Source organism: Triturus cristatus, chromosome 10 (assembly GCF_964204655.1).
Source record: "Triturus cristatus chromosome 10, aTriCri1.1, whole genome shotgun sequence".
NCBI classification, from domain to species: domain Eukaryota; kingdom Metazoa; phylum Chordata; class Amphibia; order Caudata; family Salamandridae; genus Triturus; species Triturus cristatus.
The window spans coordinates 886,551,456-886,569,392 of NC_140593.1; the positions used below are offsets into that span (position 1 = coordinate 886,551,456).

General features: G+C 43.0%; 2 protein-coding genes across 3 annotated transcripts in view; both read left to right on the forward strand.

The window, feature by feature from the left end:
• Positions 1-16,044, forward strand: part of LOC146796183 (zinc finger BED domain-containing protein 6-like) — a 28,380-nt gene extending 12,336 nt beyond the window's left edge. The window contains exons 2-3 of one of the 2 annotated variants that reach the window (XM_085628601.1): positions 2,357-2,528; positions 5,480-16,044. In XM_085628601.1, coding sequence (XP_085484727.1) covers positions 6,452-9,904 — 3,453 coding nt within the window. In that variant the 5' untranslated portion in view covers positions 2,357-2,528; positions 5,480-6,451 and the 3' untranslated portion in view covers positions 9,905-16,044. The remainder of the gene's footprint in view (positions 1-2,356; positions 2,529-5,479) is intronic. The other variant, XM_085628600.1, reaches the window with a different exon arrangement.
• Positions 1-17,937, forward strand: part of LRRC61 (leucine rich repeat containing 61) — a 281,819-nt gene that overhangs the window by 12,388 nt on the left and 251,494 nt on the right. The window lies entirely within an intron of this gene.

The following is a 17,937-nucleotide window of genomic DNA, read 5'->3' on the forward strand; positions in this document are numbered from 1 at the left end:
TTTGTAGACATCTAAGTTCAACACTGAGATTTTACTTCTTCGTAGTCTCACTTGTTGGGTGCATGCTTTGAAAATCAGTACAGCGAAGGTGAGGCTTCCGGCTATAGGCGAATCACAACCTGCGGTTGCTTAACTGTAGTAAATGCTTGCTGATTCATTTAAAAAGCATCATATTTTTCATTTTTAAATGAGATATTACATGTATTTCGTTCTGCCTTTGAAAGGTGGTACTTTATGCAGACTGTAGTATTGTGCATTCATCAACAGGCAGCAGCACAGGATATGAATTATGACATATGTTTCCACAAAAACTGTCTATATGCAAATCTAGGAGTTTGGGCTATTAGAGTACCAGACTAAAACATATTCCAGTAAATAAGCATAATAATAATTCAGTGATTCGCAATACTAGTGCTTACTGCCACGTAGTTACCGCTTCGAAACTGAGTTGTGCCGTTAGAATCCAAGTGTCCTCCCAGTGATCTCATTTTATTGGCTGGATGAAATGCGTATTAATCCGAGATAAACAGAAGCAGGTGACCTGCTTGTTACAAACTGACACTTGTATTTGGAGAATAGCTTCCTGAGGTTTGTTGCTGGCCGGAAGCAAAAGGAAAATCTAACAACATTAGAGAGTCCCTCATCTACCCATGCACTCACTTGTCCATATATTGATTCCCATTCGCGTTCATACACTGAGTTACTCACCCACCATTCTTTGTGTTCAGTCATCCATCAGTTCATACACACACTGACTTATTCTCACATTCACCTCGTCTCCTGTTCTCACAAACATAAATATAAAATTGCCGATCAACGAAAGACCACTTTAATTTTTTTAACAAAAAAGCCAGATTTGTAGCTGTATTAGTGCTTGTTTTTTTGGAGTTCCCTTAAATTAGGTGCCAACCAACTGACTACAGCTCTGTTTAGAAGTTGAGAATAATGTAAAAGGGATAATGTTGCCAATGATAGTTTTCAGTCATAATTGAAACTGCTGGATTTACTGTAGGCCTAGTGGGCAAAGAAGCAGGGCGTTGAGTTTGTAGATCAAGTTTCTTCCATATTCTCTTAGGAATTCTGTAGTTTGTTACAGTAGTTGGTATAGCAGAGGTAAAGCTGAAGTAGTAGGCATGATTACTGGGGCAATGAGTTTCTAGTTATGCTAATAATGCTTTGGTGACCAGTTTTGCATCTAGTGTGTGTCTACTGAATGAATTGGAGCAGAGAACAATTGGTGGTGTGAAAGGGGTTCAATGTTAAATAGGAAGCATTTGCGATGGCAGGGATCAATCCGGTTTATCAACCCAGGTGTTGAGGTCACTCGGTATTCAGAACTTGGGCTGTTTTAAAATGATCTCAGAGATGAAGTCAAGGATGTCATCAGTAAGGCTGGGATTCTAAGGAGGAGGCCTTGATCAGTAAGAACATATAGGAGCAGTAAGGAATCCAATTGTGATGCAATGAATTCTTGGATTGTTGTGGTTGTGAGAGTTCTCCAAGGCAGGGGGTAGTCCTCTACTTGCCTTTATCAGTCTTAATGATTCAGATTCATTCTTCTGGTGACATGGCTCCATATGTAGGAGTAGCAGCCATCGTTAGCCAAGGTTGAGTAATAAAGAATAAGCCAGTGTTGGTTATGTTATGGATGTTGAGGGCTGTTTTTGTTCATTTATCTTGAGTTAATGTCGCATAGGTAAGGTTGTGTGGAGAGATTAGAGATGAGAATCAGTCTGCAGTGGTGGTAGGCCAAGGTTAAATCAGAAGAACTAATAGGTACATCCTGGCTCCAAGTTGCCTAGGAATAACTTGAGAGATTATCGAACACTTGGTATAGTAAAGATGTGAAGTGGTTAGTATGAGGGTTTAAAGAGCTTGAGGCAGGTAGGCTCAGAGGTGCTGAACGAAGTATGATCGATTGGGGATCTTAGCGGTGAGGGGAAGGAGGATGTAGGCGTGATGGGATTATGCAAAGTATTTGTGGATCAGCAAGAGAGAAGGCAGGGTGTAGATTTAAAGTTTGATGTATAGGAACTTGAAGGCATTTCTTCTACTGTTAGCAGTTAGTTGGGGGCTCAAAGGGCTGGGGAATATTCAAGCAGCGTTCAAATGTGAAGTAACATTTGGCAAGCTTTCAGCTGGCAAAAAAAGTCCTTTCCATAATTGTAATTTGCAAAATGAAGTATGTCACGTTTTATTGCGTTTGTTTACAATTGTCTGATTTAGCTGCGTTCTTTTTTTTTTTTTAATACCTACGGTTGTATCAACTGACCTATCGATTGTCTTCTTATACTGTCCTCCTTTGGTGAAGGTTTGTTACCGTCTTTTTCATTTCTTTTATTTTGTATCCACACAGAATCTAATCAACATATCTCGTATAGCACGCACACACGCTACTATTTCAAAAGTCAACACTGGTGAATGGAAGCATTTAATTCTGGCTATTCATCTGGAGTCGGAGGGGATTGGTTTTGACGCAACAGCTGTTTTCTTGCGATTATCAATATCTTTGTTTACACTTTTCAGAGGTTAGTCACGAACAGATTCTTTAAACTAGTCAGGTACCTGCTACTTTTTTTAATTCACGTAACTGTTTTCCCGAATGCCCTTTCCATAGCTGACTGTTGGTAATGTGTTTTGCAGCAGCGGATTTTGCTTTTAGCAGAACAGTGTTGTGTTTTGCACCGGGTGTTCACTTTCAGAACTTTGGCTTTGTTTTTCTTCCAGAGCAGACATGACCATCTTATACTGGTGTTTCTGTGCACTCTTGATATGTCAACGTACTATTTCCTTCTCATACTGTCCACCAAATCTAGCTTCTAACATTCCCTACAGTGCTAGCTCCTATTCTATGCACCAGTGGCATAACAAAACTTGAGGGGCCCCCAGCAAAGTACGTGCAGGGGGCACCCAGGACTCAATCCAAAGCTCTGAGGCCAGGGGCCACCCAGTGCCAGAGGGAGCCTATGTAGCTCTGCTCCCCCTGTGCTGTGGGAGCTTTTGTTACACCACTGCTGTGCACTGGCTTTTATTACTTACATTGCATCAGTGGCTACCTCCTACCTGGCCTACCAATGTGTGCGCCTCACGGTGTGCACAAGGGATTGCTCTTCACAATCCACAGCAGGTCGAGCTCCTTATGATGCTGGCTAATGTGAGCTTTTCAGTGTTATTTATACCACTCTTCTACATCACATACCAGTGCCTGCTCCTAGTGTGGTCCATCAATACCATCTTTTCTAACTGTACATCCATGCTACCTTGTCACACGGACCACAATTGCCCGCTTATTGTATTGCCTTCTATTCAGTCTCTTCACATGGTCCACTGTTGCCTGTTACTTAGTTGTGACTACCAGTTCCTGCTTCTCACACTTCCAGATGGTGCTCCCTTCACACACTAATGAACTCTATTTCATCCTCAGACTGCCAGCCAGAGATGCCTCTTCACACTGTTTGTCACTGCCACCTCTCCACACTGCCAGCCAGTGCTAACTTCACACATGTCTGAGTAGTGTTACCCCTGTGCTGCCTTTACAACCTTCTAGGGCAGTGCTAGCTCTCCATCATTCACTCTCCTTCTCCTGAAGCAACTTCCTGTGTTGATCCATCGCCTGTCTTGTGTCCACCACCTCAGTGCTGCCCTTACTTACTACCACTTACCAGGTAGAGCAGTGGAGGTGAGGGAGGTATCAGATGAGTGCGCCTCAAAGGCCTTGGACCATTCAGTATGTCCCTCTTGTCAATGTTTCTAAGGAGGATAAACTTTCTTATGAAGGAACAAGTGTGGAACTGACCAGACCTTCATTCATAGCTCTGTAGTGACCCTTGTTGACAGTCTCATCCCATTTTATCCACATGTATGTGTAGAGAAATGACGATTCCTTACTAAATATCATCCAGCTGGGCCAAGGGTTCTAATGAAAACTTTGAGTTGGAATGAATACATTGTCATTCAAATTTTTGATCGGCCCATATTTGGTTATTTCTCCTGCTCAGTTCTATAAGTTGTTTCTGTATCCTACAACCCTCCCCCTTTATAGAGTCCCTGTATTCCAGTGCAAGAAGGACTATTCTATCTCTTGCCACCCCCTCCTTTCCTCTTTACTGGTGTTCTTGTGCCCCCTTATAACTTTATTACAAAACTGTCATATACTGTTTCTTAATTGACGAAATTGAACTGTATTAACTCATTTGGATGGTGTTAATGAACTATCAATTAACCCTGCTGTCTCTCATTCTCTTCCTGTTTCAGCTTCCTCGCCTCCCCTGACCTCAGTTCTTGTTGGGTGCACTGACACCCCCCCCCCCCACACACACCGCTCTTGCCTTTAAAGAAATAACAGTTTAGCTAGGAACTGGGACCTGCTCTACCTGTCGACTTGCTTAGATTCATATGCGTGTACTCCCAAGCATACTTTGATTTATCATTCAAAAGTGCCTTCCATGCATGCATGATGATTAACAGTGTTTTTTTGGGTCGAGCCTAGACGGCGCTTGCGCTGTCAGGAAGATCTGTTGTATGTACTTTGTGTAGGCTTTGGAGCATTACCCCAGGACTTGTCTGCTTCCACTTTTGCTAAGGGACTACTACTTTTTTCCCCCTAGCAACGGCCTCTATTTACCTGTTTTGATAGAAAACGCAGAAGTCAGTAAAATACCCAGGCTTATGTGCTTCATAGCTGAAAACGTATATAGGCCCAAAGGCAAGACCTTTTGCATTGCAAATGCTCATGTCATATTTTAGCATGTTCTACTCCAACATAGCCTTTTAGAAGGTGGCCCCCATGCCTGCAAGTACACACATGGATATGTGCAGGTTGCCATCTTTCAGTGGTAATTTCCCATAAATAATGGCAAAACAACTAAGCACTAGAAAACCAATAGCTCTGCTGCACAGTGTCCTAGATCAGACATATTGACTTTGCCAATGCTTACTACATCCTAACTCCACAAAATACCAACAACAGAGTATGTTTAATATATGACCAGTGTATTTGTCGGCAGGAGGTCCTTGCTGCGTCTCTTGTTTCTTCAATCAGGTGTCTCAATATTACTCTTCTGGATCTCCTTTAGTGCTTTATTTCTAAAATGGGTGACTATCTTCCGTTTTCAGGTGGGAAGCCAGTACTAGAATTCAGATTATGTTCCACAACTGAAATGTTTTCAAGGCCACATCTCGAATCCAGAATCTCTGTATACCGTACAGATGGAAGTGAGCCACAAAGTTGGTACTGTTTGTAATCCATTCAAAGACTAACCCTCTCTTCTCGTCTATAGTAAAGACAGTCTCCTGTTCTATTGCAGGTTGATGCAGACTAGGTTTCGTCAGAAAAGATGTTGGAAAGAATGCAGCAATTGGTAGATGAGTCTGACATTTTATTTCTGCCCCCAGCTTATCTATTTCGTCCCTGTCACGTCTTTGTCAACGTACATCTTGAGTCCTGAGTCTAACCTTATCTTCTCTTTCTAATTTACAGGTTGGTTTATACAGCCATACACCTCTACATAGGATCAAAGTAAAAAGCTAATAGCTGCATACAAGTGTGAAACTTGCCTGCCACTGAAGAACATGTTAACATAAAGACTGCCATCCATAAGCCTGAGTGAAGAAGGCTTCAAGCAAACCAAGCAGTAGAATTTATAAAACAGTCTTCAAAGCTGCATCAAGGATTATTTTAAACAGAGTCTGCAAATTAAACCCAATGTTGTCCATCAACAGACAGGGCTGAATATCCATTGACTGTGATCTACAGAGCAAAGCTACTCATTTGTTCCTTCTTGAAACAGATATAGACTTATTTCACGCATGTGGCTCAGCATAAATGAAGCCACCTCTGTATTTTAAGATGGAGCTGTAGGACATTTGAACAAATAGTTTACTTAAAGGAAAGACCACCCCCCTTACCAACTAAATACTCACCTGCCAAAGACTGAAAATGATACTGTACATTTATGATGTACAACACGATGATCTGGTCATCATACTTTGGACACTGCATTACAATAAGTATTTGTCTTGACTCCTTTCACAGGTTTTGGGCAAAGTGAACAAGCCTGTTGTCTCCGCACCTTCCCTTCTCCCCATTCAAAAACTGAGTTATGTTGTAAATGTTGCTTTCGGCAGGAGTGAGAGTCTGCAGTCTTGCTCTAATTAGCAGGAGCAGACCGAGGATGAGACCAATCTTAGTTTGCTGTTGCAGCAGTCAAGTTACTAAGCACTTACAAGTATTTTTTTGCAGCCAAAGATTTCCTGGGAGCATTGGAACCTGCCTGCCAAAGCTAAAAACATGTTGCAGTATGACTTTATTGTAAGCTATAGTGTGATTTGTGTCACCCGAACTATTGTAATAAGTAATTAAATTTTTTACCCTTTCTGGAACATCAGCAGTACTGGGAAGTGACACGATTTTGTACCAGTTGGCCTGTCCCTTACCACTTTTGCAACCGTTATGCAAGCCTCAAAAGGTCGAAGGAAACGGAGAGGAGCCAGTTCAGGTCTTCCTAACCCCGTACTGCGTTCCTCTGCCCCAAAGGAAGCCTCCGAGGTGAATAATTTTGAGCATGAAGAGCCAACTAGCACTGTGGGCGTGTCCAGCACAATCGAGACTCACCTTCCAACAATCTCTGTAGCCACATGCCATACCATTTCTGTACCAGAGATTGAAATCAAGTTGGAGGCTAGTGACGAAGACGATGAGAAATGCAGGCGGCAGTCCAAAGGTCCACGGGTGTTGCATGATTTTGGGCAAGAAGAGACAGAGATAGCTAAAGCGAACACAGCTTCTCACCGGGGTAGCAGGTGGAGAGATAACTTGTATGTTGAAATAGATCAAAGTCCTTCTGAAATGGACGGATCAGTTGGAGAACTAAAAGATCCTGATGACTTCCATGTAGGTCCTCCAAGAAAACCTGCCTGTACTAAAGGAAGAAAGTCCATCTCAGATATATGGCTGTTCTTTTACCCTGATACAACAGATTTAAGCATAGCCATTTGCAGCCTCTGTGGACTTAGTATCCACCGTGTGAAGCATGGAGCATACTTTGCCACAGCTCCCTTAAGGCGCCATTTAGAAGCTAAGCACCCAGTGGAATGGGGAGCGAGGGAAGAAATGAATCAGGATATGGTAGAAGGTGGAGAGGATGAGGAGGAGGAAGTGGAAGAAGTGGATGAAGATGACAATGAACAGGAGTTGTTTCTGCCAGCCTATGCAGGGCAACATCAAATGCTTAACACTCCCTCAACTTCCTTGGCTTCCACTCATGAGAATGCGGTTCCCACCAATGAGTATAGCAGTGAATCCAGTGAGGAGATTGAGGAGGAAGAAGAAAAAGACAGTACTGAATCCCTTGGCACAGAAGTCCTCCCAGAATCACAATTGGAAAAAGGCAGTGAGAGAAGAGATGGCAGGCCTGCCAAGGGTCGAGGTAGAGGTTCCAAAGCAAGTGCCAAATGCACCAAAAAAACTAGGGACTTAGGAAAAGCTTTCCTCAGCATGTCAGAAGTAGACAGCCCAGACACAGGGAGTTCTAATATTTCCAATCATCCACTCGTCCCACCTGGGACCAAGAGGAGAAAATCCACCTCTGCCGTCTGGCAGTTCTTCTACATAGATCGCACTAACATATGTCGAGCTATTTGCACTCTCTGTGAGATTAGTGTCAGCCGGGGAAAGCAGGGTGGCCATTTTGGTACTTCGGCATTAATGCGCCATTTGGAAGGCAAACATCCACAGGAGTGGGCAAAGGGAAGGATAGTTAAATCTAAAACCACCAATGAGGTAGAAGTTGAGGAAGAGGACGAACAGGAAGATGAGCAGTTGGAAGAAATGTTTTCAGCATCACCAATAATGTGTACTGCATTAGATCCTTTGTGTTATGATCCCCAGTCACAGTCCTCCACTATGTCTCCAATTACGCCGCCCCCTTGTGCTGATGATCCTGTTGAAAGTGAGCTGTCTCTACGGCGTAAAAGGAAGCACAATGACTCTGGTGCCACAACATTATCAACAAAAAGTAAGGTCATGGTACCAGAAAAGGCAGATGTCAATGGCAAGTATACCCCAAATCACCCTAGAGCTCAATCCTGGAACAGGAGCATTACAGAGCTTATGTGTGGCATGGCACTACCTTATTCCTTCATCTCCTCCAGGCCTTTCCACAAGTTCATGGCTAGGGCTGATCCAAGGTACCGAATGCCTTCTAGAACTTTCTTTTCAAAAAAGGCAGTCCCGCAGCTGTACGAAGCTGTGTGTGAGAGTGTCATCCATGAGCTGCAGTGTTCTGAAGGCCCCCGTGTGCACATCACAGCTCACATGTGGACCAACGATTCTTTGGTGGACTACATGGCAATCACTGCACACTGGGCTGTTTTTACAGCAGACCCAGAGCTACCCAACACAAGAAAACATGCACTGTTGTGTATTAAAGGATTTCAGAAAGACCCAACACAAGAATCCATTCAACGAGCTTTGACAGAGCAGATTGGCATCTGGCTTACCCCCAATTCTCTGAGCCATGGATTTCTCCTATCACACAGTGATTTAAATTTTGCATGTGCCTTTCAAGGAGAAGATTACACGTACATCCCATGCTTTGCACACTGCTTAAATACAGTGGTCACAGACTTCTTACAAGACAATCACCATATTGCTAATATGCTTGGTGTAGCCCGTAAAATATGCAGCCACTTTTTCCACTCTGCAAAGGCACGGCAAACACTGACGGAGCTTCAGCAACAGAACAGCCTTCCAAGACATCCGCTGAAGCAAGAGACAGTGCCCCACTGGAACTCAACATATTACATGTTAGAGCGGCTCTTGGAGCAACAGAAAGCTGTCCATGAATACATTGGCAAGCAGCAGATTGGAACAACTGATGTTGTTTTGACATCCACCTACTGGAATCTGATCTCTACAGTTGTGGCCCTTCTGCAGCCCTTTGAGATGGCCACACGTGAAGTGAGTGCCAACAATGCCTCTTTGAGCCAGGTGTTGCCAGAGGTCCGATACCTTTATATTTTCCTGAAACAGATCCGGAGCCATTTTGGAAATCTTGGTGATGGAAGTGCCGTTGCTCTTGTAGACAACTTGACACTCAAACTGTCTTCGGACTGCAGAATAAATGAAATGTTTAATCGGGAAGAGTATGTGCTTGCTACATTGCTTGACCCACGCTTCAAAGGAAAAATTGAGGCCATACTCCCCCTTGGTGCTGATATTGATCACTGGAAGCAAGTGACTGTAAAGAAAGTTAAGGAAATCATGTTAGCCAGCAGTGCACCCCCACCACCACCGTCTTTCCCATCCACATCTTTTGTGTTAAACAGGCCTACTAGTGGTGCCCAGACTGTGAAAGAATCATTTTCTGACTCTGAAATAGAGCCAGGTGTTGAAATGATGTGTGAGGGAGAAAAGGGGTTTGGGGATGCAGCATCAAGTTGGCAAAAGGGCAGGGTTGTTCCACCATTAATCCAGAAGGAGAAGACCTTGATTGAGCATCTGGAGAGCGTAGGTCTTTTGGCATCGAAGGGCAGTGGAGCCTCCCTATCAACAGAGAGTCACTCTGCTTGCATCATGGTAGAGAAATACCTCCATGATAACAAGACAATTGGAGCAAAAGAAGATCCACTGACCTACTGGGAAAAGAGACGTAGTATGTGGCCAGCACTGACCAAATTGGCCATTCTGTACTTGAGCTGCCCGCCATCCAGTGTTTTTTCAGAGAATGTTTTCAGTGCTGCGGAAGGGCTGGTAAACAAACAGAAATCCACCCTTGAGGTGGAGGGAGTGGAACATCTCCTGTTCCTCAAAGCAAATTTGGTGAGCTTCCCGGACTACACACCACCTCCCCTGATCTTCTGTTCAGAAAACGAATGGGAGCAGAATGGTAGTGAGGAGGAGTAACCAATAACAAACTGGCATTTTTGTTTACTGCTCCTAATCCGGCTTTTTTGCTTTCTAATGTGTCACTTTCCTGTGTTGCCAGAACAAATTAGATGCTGCATTTGACTTGTGTCCCTCTGGAGAGATGTGCATCTTCTCATGCAGCAGGGTGGTGGATGTGCCGTCCTTCTTCTGTGTGAAGCTTGACTGTGACTAAACTGCACCACTGCCTGATCCGCTTTTTAATTGTTTACATTATATATATTTTTTAAACCCAAGAAATGTATGCTACTCTGTGTTTATGGGCTTACCCTTTTTAACATTGTATACAAATTTGTGATCTACAGTTACTATGGTTGAAAGAGGCCTGGCAAAAGCCTTTTGGCTTCAGCATATCGGAAAAAGGTTAAGGGCCATCTATATTACAGTTAGTGCTCAAAAAGGTGTCAACGTTTTTGTTTATCTTTCTTTTCTCCCTCTATTACTCTTTACACACTACTTGGCAAGGGTATTGATTTGGCGTTGAATGCCAATAGGTGCCTGATCTAAAATTTCCACATATTAGTGGCTTGAAGCTATGTTCCAGTGACAAACCGAGGCCGAAAATAGTTTGCCAATGATCTGTCAAAAATAAGCCTTTCACTTCAAATATTACCTAGAGACCTCTGAAGGCCTTTTGCATGCCTTCAAGTATGTTTTAAAAAAAAATCCAATTGAACAGTGGGTTTGGACATTGCTGATACTCTAGTTTCTATTCCCTGTCTAAGATGCATACGGATTTTGTTATTCCTACAAATTATCAAGGTGTGTGGAGTATTTTGAGACTGCATATTCAGTTATCTTTAGATGCTAAAACTGCCCCTAGAAGCCAGCCCACTTTCTTTGTACCCAGAAATGTGTAAAATATGAGGCTTCCAAATATAGTCGATTCATAAAGACATATTTTAGCTTCTAGTTACCCAACCATTGACAATATTTTGTTTTTCTGCTTCTGTACTATTGACAGTATCTTTTTTGTATTTATTCACAATATATTCTGAATATGTTTCCAGGTGCAAGACCTCTCTTTTCTACGTTATTGTGCAGGTTTTGTGTGTTCATGTAGTCACCCAAATTAGCATAGCCCTGTATGGTTTTGATTATGGGCTATTTATTTTGCTGATTGTTTAGGTATGTTCTCTGCTGTGGCATTGAAGAGGTAATGGAGTGAATCTAAAAATAGTTCATTGGCAGTGCGGCTGTGAAAGTGATCGCGATCAATCGCGGCGAGCGATGCAAGCATTGGCCGCGAGAAGCGATTTGTGGTGGGGGAGAAGCGGGAGTTGTGTGGCGGAGGAAAGACAGATGGCGGCTGCGCGCGTGCACGCTTGCGTGCACACAAGCTTGAGGCCACCAAAAGCCTGTGGTGGCACTTTCAAAAGCCGCTTACTAAATGTCTCTTAGCGCATGCGCTGGCTCAGGCGAGACCTAAAAAGGGTATTCCAAGCAGGATAGGAACATGAGAGTGAAAGAGAATAAGAGTGAGGATGCAGCAAACCTATGAGTATATTCTTGATACTTGTAGTAGTTTGGTTTTTGTTGTTTGAGCATCGCGTGGGGGCAGAAACTCTGAGAAAATACTTTCCTGGAACGACGCGCTCCAATACTGTTCTCTTTGATTAACCACATTCCTTTTCCAGTCATTGTTGGCCGAGTTGTCGATGACTTTTGTGACTCAAAGGTAGTTAGGCAGTTCTAGTATTGACTCTATCTGTGGAAATACAAGAACCAGACAGTACTGGAAACTCACTGATTCACTAAGTAACTTCGCTTCAGGCTGTGACTTTCAAGGGGTAATAAAGAATTACCTTTGGTAGTGTAGGGGAAGAGTATTTAGTTTAGGTAGCATATGTATCGTCCAAAATAAATATAGTGTCCAGGCCATGGCATTGTTTTGCGATAATGTATGTTTTTTTATTTCTATTAAGGTAATCTGGTCAGTGTCTTAAATAGTTAACTGACATTTGCATTTCTCTTTTGAATATATATTTACAGGTACTCTGGAACTAGTTGTTTGCTCACTTCTATTTGTGAAGGAGCTAATCCCCACTTAAAACCAGGCACAGTTTCCACTTGAAAGGGTTCTTTAGGGCACATTTCGTTACCCGTTTCATTTTTTCACAATGCATCATCATGCGTCTTTGCAGGAGCAGTGTATAGGGTACCGCACTGTGCAGCAGTGAGCTAATAGTCCTCGAGTTGTGGGTTGGACATGAAGCAGTAGTCGGGCCAGGTGAGAGTAAGGAGCAAGGGCAGGTAAAGGGGCCCAGCCGTTAGAGCTGGCTGTTTGTCTGGAACGGAGCACTTTAGCAACAGATGCAGCTCATCAACTCACAATGGCCACAGTCGGAGATTTAATGCAGTAATGCATTGGATAGATAATGCTCAGTTGTAGTAGTAGTATCGCAGCACAGTGGAGTTTAGCACAGAGGCCTCCTTGGCACGCAGATAATTCTGAAACCAAACAGAAAACAGTACACTGGGTTACATAATGATGGTGCCGGTCAGGAGCATGGTGGCCATGTACTGCATGGCACAAGGTTCACACAATCATCAGGAACAGTCAAAGTGCAGCAAATGCAGGATACAGGCAACATCACACGATCATCAGCTACAGGAGACATTCTAAAAATAATGGAAAATACGCTGGCTTCAGGTACTTGTCACTAGGAGGATGAAGGTTGGGCTGGGCAGCAGTTGCAGGCTCCTACTGTAGGCAGACTTGGCGTGTCTGCACAGCATTATTCTGAATGTTGAGCTTGGGCTCCAACTAAACAAGAAAAGGCCCTCAATATTGCAGAGCTGCCCACTTCCTGTTTCCTTTTGCACCAACAGCTAAGTTTCCATCTCCGTCCCATCCGGCGTATAGCCCTTACTCTATAAAGGAAGATGGCCACATTTTTGCATCTGACAGATGCATTTCTCTTCACAGGTATATAGATCCTCAAGTCAAAGGGCAATGTTGTATATGCTGCAGATGTTAATTTATAACCATTCCTAAGGCAGTATGCACAGGGCCAACTGTCTAGTCTGTTTGACCTTAATGTATGGTTTAAGCAGTTATATATTGCATGACCAGACCCCATCGGGCAGTGGAATGCTTACATAGATGTTTCAAGAACAATAGCAGTTTAGACAACATGGAAAGTATGGTGTTAATACACTATTGGAGCATCTTACATAGGTTAACAGAGACAGGAGCACCAGTATCGTCAACATGAAGACATTGTCATTCCTACAGGATCAAGGGGGAATAAAGATAGGAAAATGTTGGTTTCCAGGCAAGAGTTTAAATATGCCAATCCAGGTTAGATGAGATATATGAATATGATGCTGAATTAGAGGAATTTCAGGACTCTTTTTGAAGGAGTCACTAGAGGGACTCATCCTGGTGGCAGATGAAAAGACAATCTGTATGTTGGTAGCCTTCCCTGAGAAGGCTTGTTTCACAGTTTTGTTTTTGCTGAATGCAGGAGTTTCTAGTTAGACGTAGTCTGTATTTCGAAGGGCACAAGCACCTCCTGAGAAGAGTAGTTTGTCAGCCAATTATTATGCAGAACCTTCTTGTATTGCCTTGTGAATTATGCATGCTTGCTTAAAAATGCCCCTGACCTCAATAGGAACCAGTTAAGGATGGCCTGGATAAGAGTTATGTAGTGGATCTTTTAGCTCTTGTGACTGGAAGAACTGTGGCGTTCAGGACTTCCTTCAAGTTGTATTCTGGGAATGCCCATCAGTAGTGAGTTGTCCTAGTCTAGTTTGGAGAGAATATGGAATTGAACTGCAGTTTTGAAGACTTACTCTAGTAAAGGAGGCTTGAGCCCCTGAGGAGCAAATGTTGTGTTGGGCATCCTTCGCTACCACATTGATGTGGATGTTCAGCATTAGGCTATGGTCAAGAGTAAGAGCTAAGATTTGACGTTCTGAACAGTGGATGGATTGCAATCAAGCAAGATTGAAGCCTCTCAATGGACTAGTTCTGATGTGGTGTGTGGTGGATAGAGTAGAAGAAACTCTCTTTTATGGAATCAGTCTGAGGTGGTGGAGTAACAAACAGGATGGAGGTCTCTAAAACGCTTTGCCAGATTCACTACGTACTCTTGTGAGGAGATCTTTAGGTGCAGCTGTGTGCATGGGCATCTATTAACCAAAATTGAGGGGTATCAGAAGTGACATCATACGCCCTCTGACCTTAATGACATTAGGTAGTAACATCATATGTCCTTTGACCCTGAAATTCCCCCGGAGGTCATGCCACATGTCCGTAACCCTGATGATATCACAATAAGTGACATTGCTGAAGTTCCATAATAACTGCATGATCAATATAAGGCCACAACACATACACATGTATTTTAGATGATGCCTATATTGGAGCTGAAATGATCTTTGAAATGTCGGGGCGTACTACTAGCTATGAAATAAAGCAAGCGAACCAGACCTCTTCTAAGTGGGTTTGGGGGGGACCCTGTCCCAGCAAAATGTTTGAAAAATTGCTGTTAAATAGGGCCTTTTGAAGCACAACTTTCACATTTGTTTAAAAGCCATCAGCTCTGAAGGGACACTTCTTAAATAGTCAAGTTCTATCATGGTGTGTTAAGCCAATTATATCACAAGCTCCCCAGGAGTTGACTCCATATGTCAAAATGGACCTCCATTGTGCCAGAGCCTGAGTTTTGTCATGGGTGCCCTTTTTGCCAAAAATTACAATCTATAAGATAGGATTTTACCATGAATGCCAATCCATATTCCATGTGTGTTTTGTATGTCCAACCTGACCTCAATATATCAGGGCCAGCATTTTGTCATGGGCAACTATCCTCTCATATGCAGCGGTTATCTTCCCTCATGACAATAATTGTCTCCAATGTACTTGTGCCAGCATTTTACCATGGGCACCTCCATGCCAAGAAATTCCTCAAGTATGCCAGCCCTTGAGTTTTTCCACGATTAACCTATATACCTATAATTACCTCCAGAATGCCAGCCAGCACCAATGTTTTATCCGTGTGCCAAGGACTACCTCTAATACCAATTAACTCCAGTATGCCAGTAGAATTATTTTACTTACCAATAAACCAAGAATTTCCTCCAGTCTGTCATCATTTTGTCACAGGGGCCTGTCATGCTAAGAATTCCCAGCACGAGTTTTGCCATGGATGCCTCCATAATACATAGTTACCTTCACGTTGCCAGGGCAAACAGCAGTATCACAACCATAATACCACATTCTTACTCAACCTCACTTCGACCCATTCAGTCTCACTCAGTCTTGCACTCACTCTTACTCTCACGCCCGGGAAACAACCATTACAATGCATGCGCTACAACGCATGCCATTATCCCGCATGCTGTTACAACGCGAAAGGCTTGCTGCAGGGGGTAGAAGGTGTTGGATTTAACTCCAACACCTTCCCCCTACTGTTGCACACATTGGAGTTGGAATTGTAAATTATACTACTCCAACTTCCAGCGCACCCCCGACAGCAAGTCGGGGTAAAGGTATGTGTTGTAACGGCATACGGGGTAATGGCATGCGTTGTAACGTCATGCAACCGTCACACCCTAATTCTCACTCACACTCACTTATTACTCATTCTCCCTCATTACTCATTCTCCCTCATTCACACTGACTCTCACCCAATTTCACACTGACTTAGTCATACTTTCTCACTCTTACTCTTGCTTTTTTCTTTCTCACTGTCACACTCACATTGATCTACTAGGAAAGGTAGGTTTGTAAAGGTGCAAAAGTTGTTGTGAACAGTGGAGTAAGTGTTTTTTTTTTTAAGAGCAGTGGGTGACCAGGCCAGATTTGAGGCAATCTGGTACTACACCTTTGCAGAGGAAGGAGTTGATTACATGACTGAGCGGAAAAGAGATGACGAAATGTTCTCGACAGGAATGGCTGAAATGGTGTCAGTGGAATTAGTGGATGGTCTGATAGCACAAAGAGTGTTTCAGTGTATATTCAGTTATCTGTTCAAATGAGGTCCACTCAACTGTAAAGTCAGGGGTTAAGGTCTCTTGTGGGAGAATAGTTTCAGCTGTCAGAAGAGATAGCTCAATGTTTTTCTTTAAACATGTTTTTATTTTATTTTCTAATAAAACAATTGGATACATTACGAATATTCTCTGGCAATCTTTTTTCTTTTATCTTTGAAAACGTTGAAGAGAGTGTCACTGCTTTCTTTGGTGTTTGGGCGATTTGGAAAGGTGTCAGGGCTTGTGGACTTCTTGAACAGATCAAAAACATTCTTGGGTCGATTTTACACATTTTTCTTTCTCTTTTGAAAAATACCACATTAGTCTAGACATTATTGTATTTGGATTCTTTCTGCTTGAGTCAAAGCTTTTTAAATGGTTTTCTTTGTGGGGTAATGCTGTCATGTACATTATATCGCTTTAAGGGTTTTCTGTTCTTCTAAAAGTTGTTTTGAAGAACAATTGTGATGATTTAATTGTTGTGTGTTTTTTTTGGTTAAAATGGAGCAACTTCATATGCAACATCTGACCAGATTGAGTTGTAGTTCTCTACTAACCAAATAGTGTCAGACTGGCCTGTGAGTTCAATAGATTTGTTGCTATTTTGTTACGTTTGGTACTTAGAAGGGTCTGGTTGTCATTGTTGAAATCCCATACCCACACCCTAAGTTTCTTTGTTTGCCCGCAGGTGGACTATTCGTTGCATAGCAAGGAGAAAGGAACAAGGAAGTGGTCAAACCAGGCTACACGAATCAATTAGTTTTTTTCTGCATGTGAGGAGGTTAAGAATAGGGCCTTTTTCATGTGAGGGTGTAGAACAGGATGGTTGTCGTTGAGCACAAAGAGCAATAGTTGTGGTAAGGCTGTATCAGACTTCTAACTCCCGTAGATATCCAAATCACCCAAGAAGATGTTATAAGATATGCTATTTGACTTTTCTAATCTAATATATATGAGCTGTTCGAAGAGAAGATGTATATTCAAAAATTTGACTCCCACCTCGTAATCAGAAATCCGAAAAGTGTGCGTGTCACTGAAAGAGCACGCCCGGTAAATGCGATCTGGGAATCAAGAAATCCAAGGTGTGTGCCTGTCACTGAAATGGCATGGCCAGGCAATGACAAGCAGGGTTTGCAGCAGATGTTAAGAGTGTGCGTGTTACTGAAACCACACACTCCGGTAATCAGTACAAAGCCCCTCCCCTGGATAGCCTTGGATAACCAAACCCCAATGCCGGCACAACATACAATGAAAACTTGTGAGCCAACATGAAGACAAAAACGAAGGCTGTTCAGGAAGCAAGCGAGAGTCAGGCTGGAGTCCAGAACGGAAAACTACTTTTAAATCGTGTCCTCTCTGAAGGCCTTGGCAAGTGGATAGTGTATTCCTTGTGCGAGCAGATGTTATCTACACAGGCTCCAACGCCTTACAGACGGTTGCACTTAGTAAAGGCTAAAACTACTCTGCTTGTGAAGAACGCTGCTCGTTCATTCACAAGTGGCTGTTCTTGATTGCCCGCGATCCACACGATTGCTCACGCTCCACTCTCCACAAGTGCCCACCAGCCAAACACTCGAGCGCACTTGTGAAATTAAATAGACCAACGCCAACACCGATCCCTTCAAGGCTTCTTCACAATCATGCAAGTTACTTTAGTAGAATAAGCAGCACGGTTTATTCAGTCAAACAGCCCCTTGCAACGGTTGCCCAACATCAGTTAGGCACATTTCATGTCAAGTTTAAAGTACAGTTGAAACCATCCGTCTCCAATGGTTTCAATTAAGTGGCACCAACATCGTGATTAGTCATTCAACGACAACAACCTCCGTAAATGGTTATCTCTCACTAGAATGCTGCCTCCTTGCTGGGCTTGAGTGAAGTGCTTAACTGCACGTGTTGAGATCTTCTTGTAATGGCTTTACGCCTGCCGACTACACCAGTGTGATATTCTATAAGAAGGATCCGACCAGGCAGAGTGCTGTTGAAACATCCAAGTTTAGTCTTACAGGAAAGAAAATCTCATCCATCAA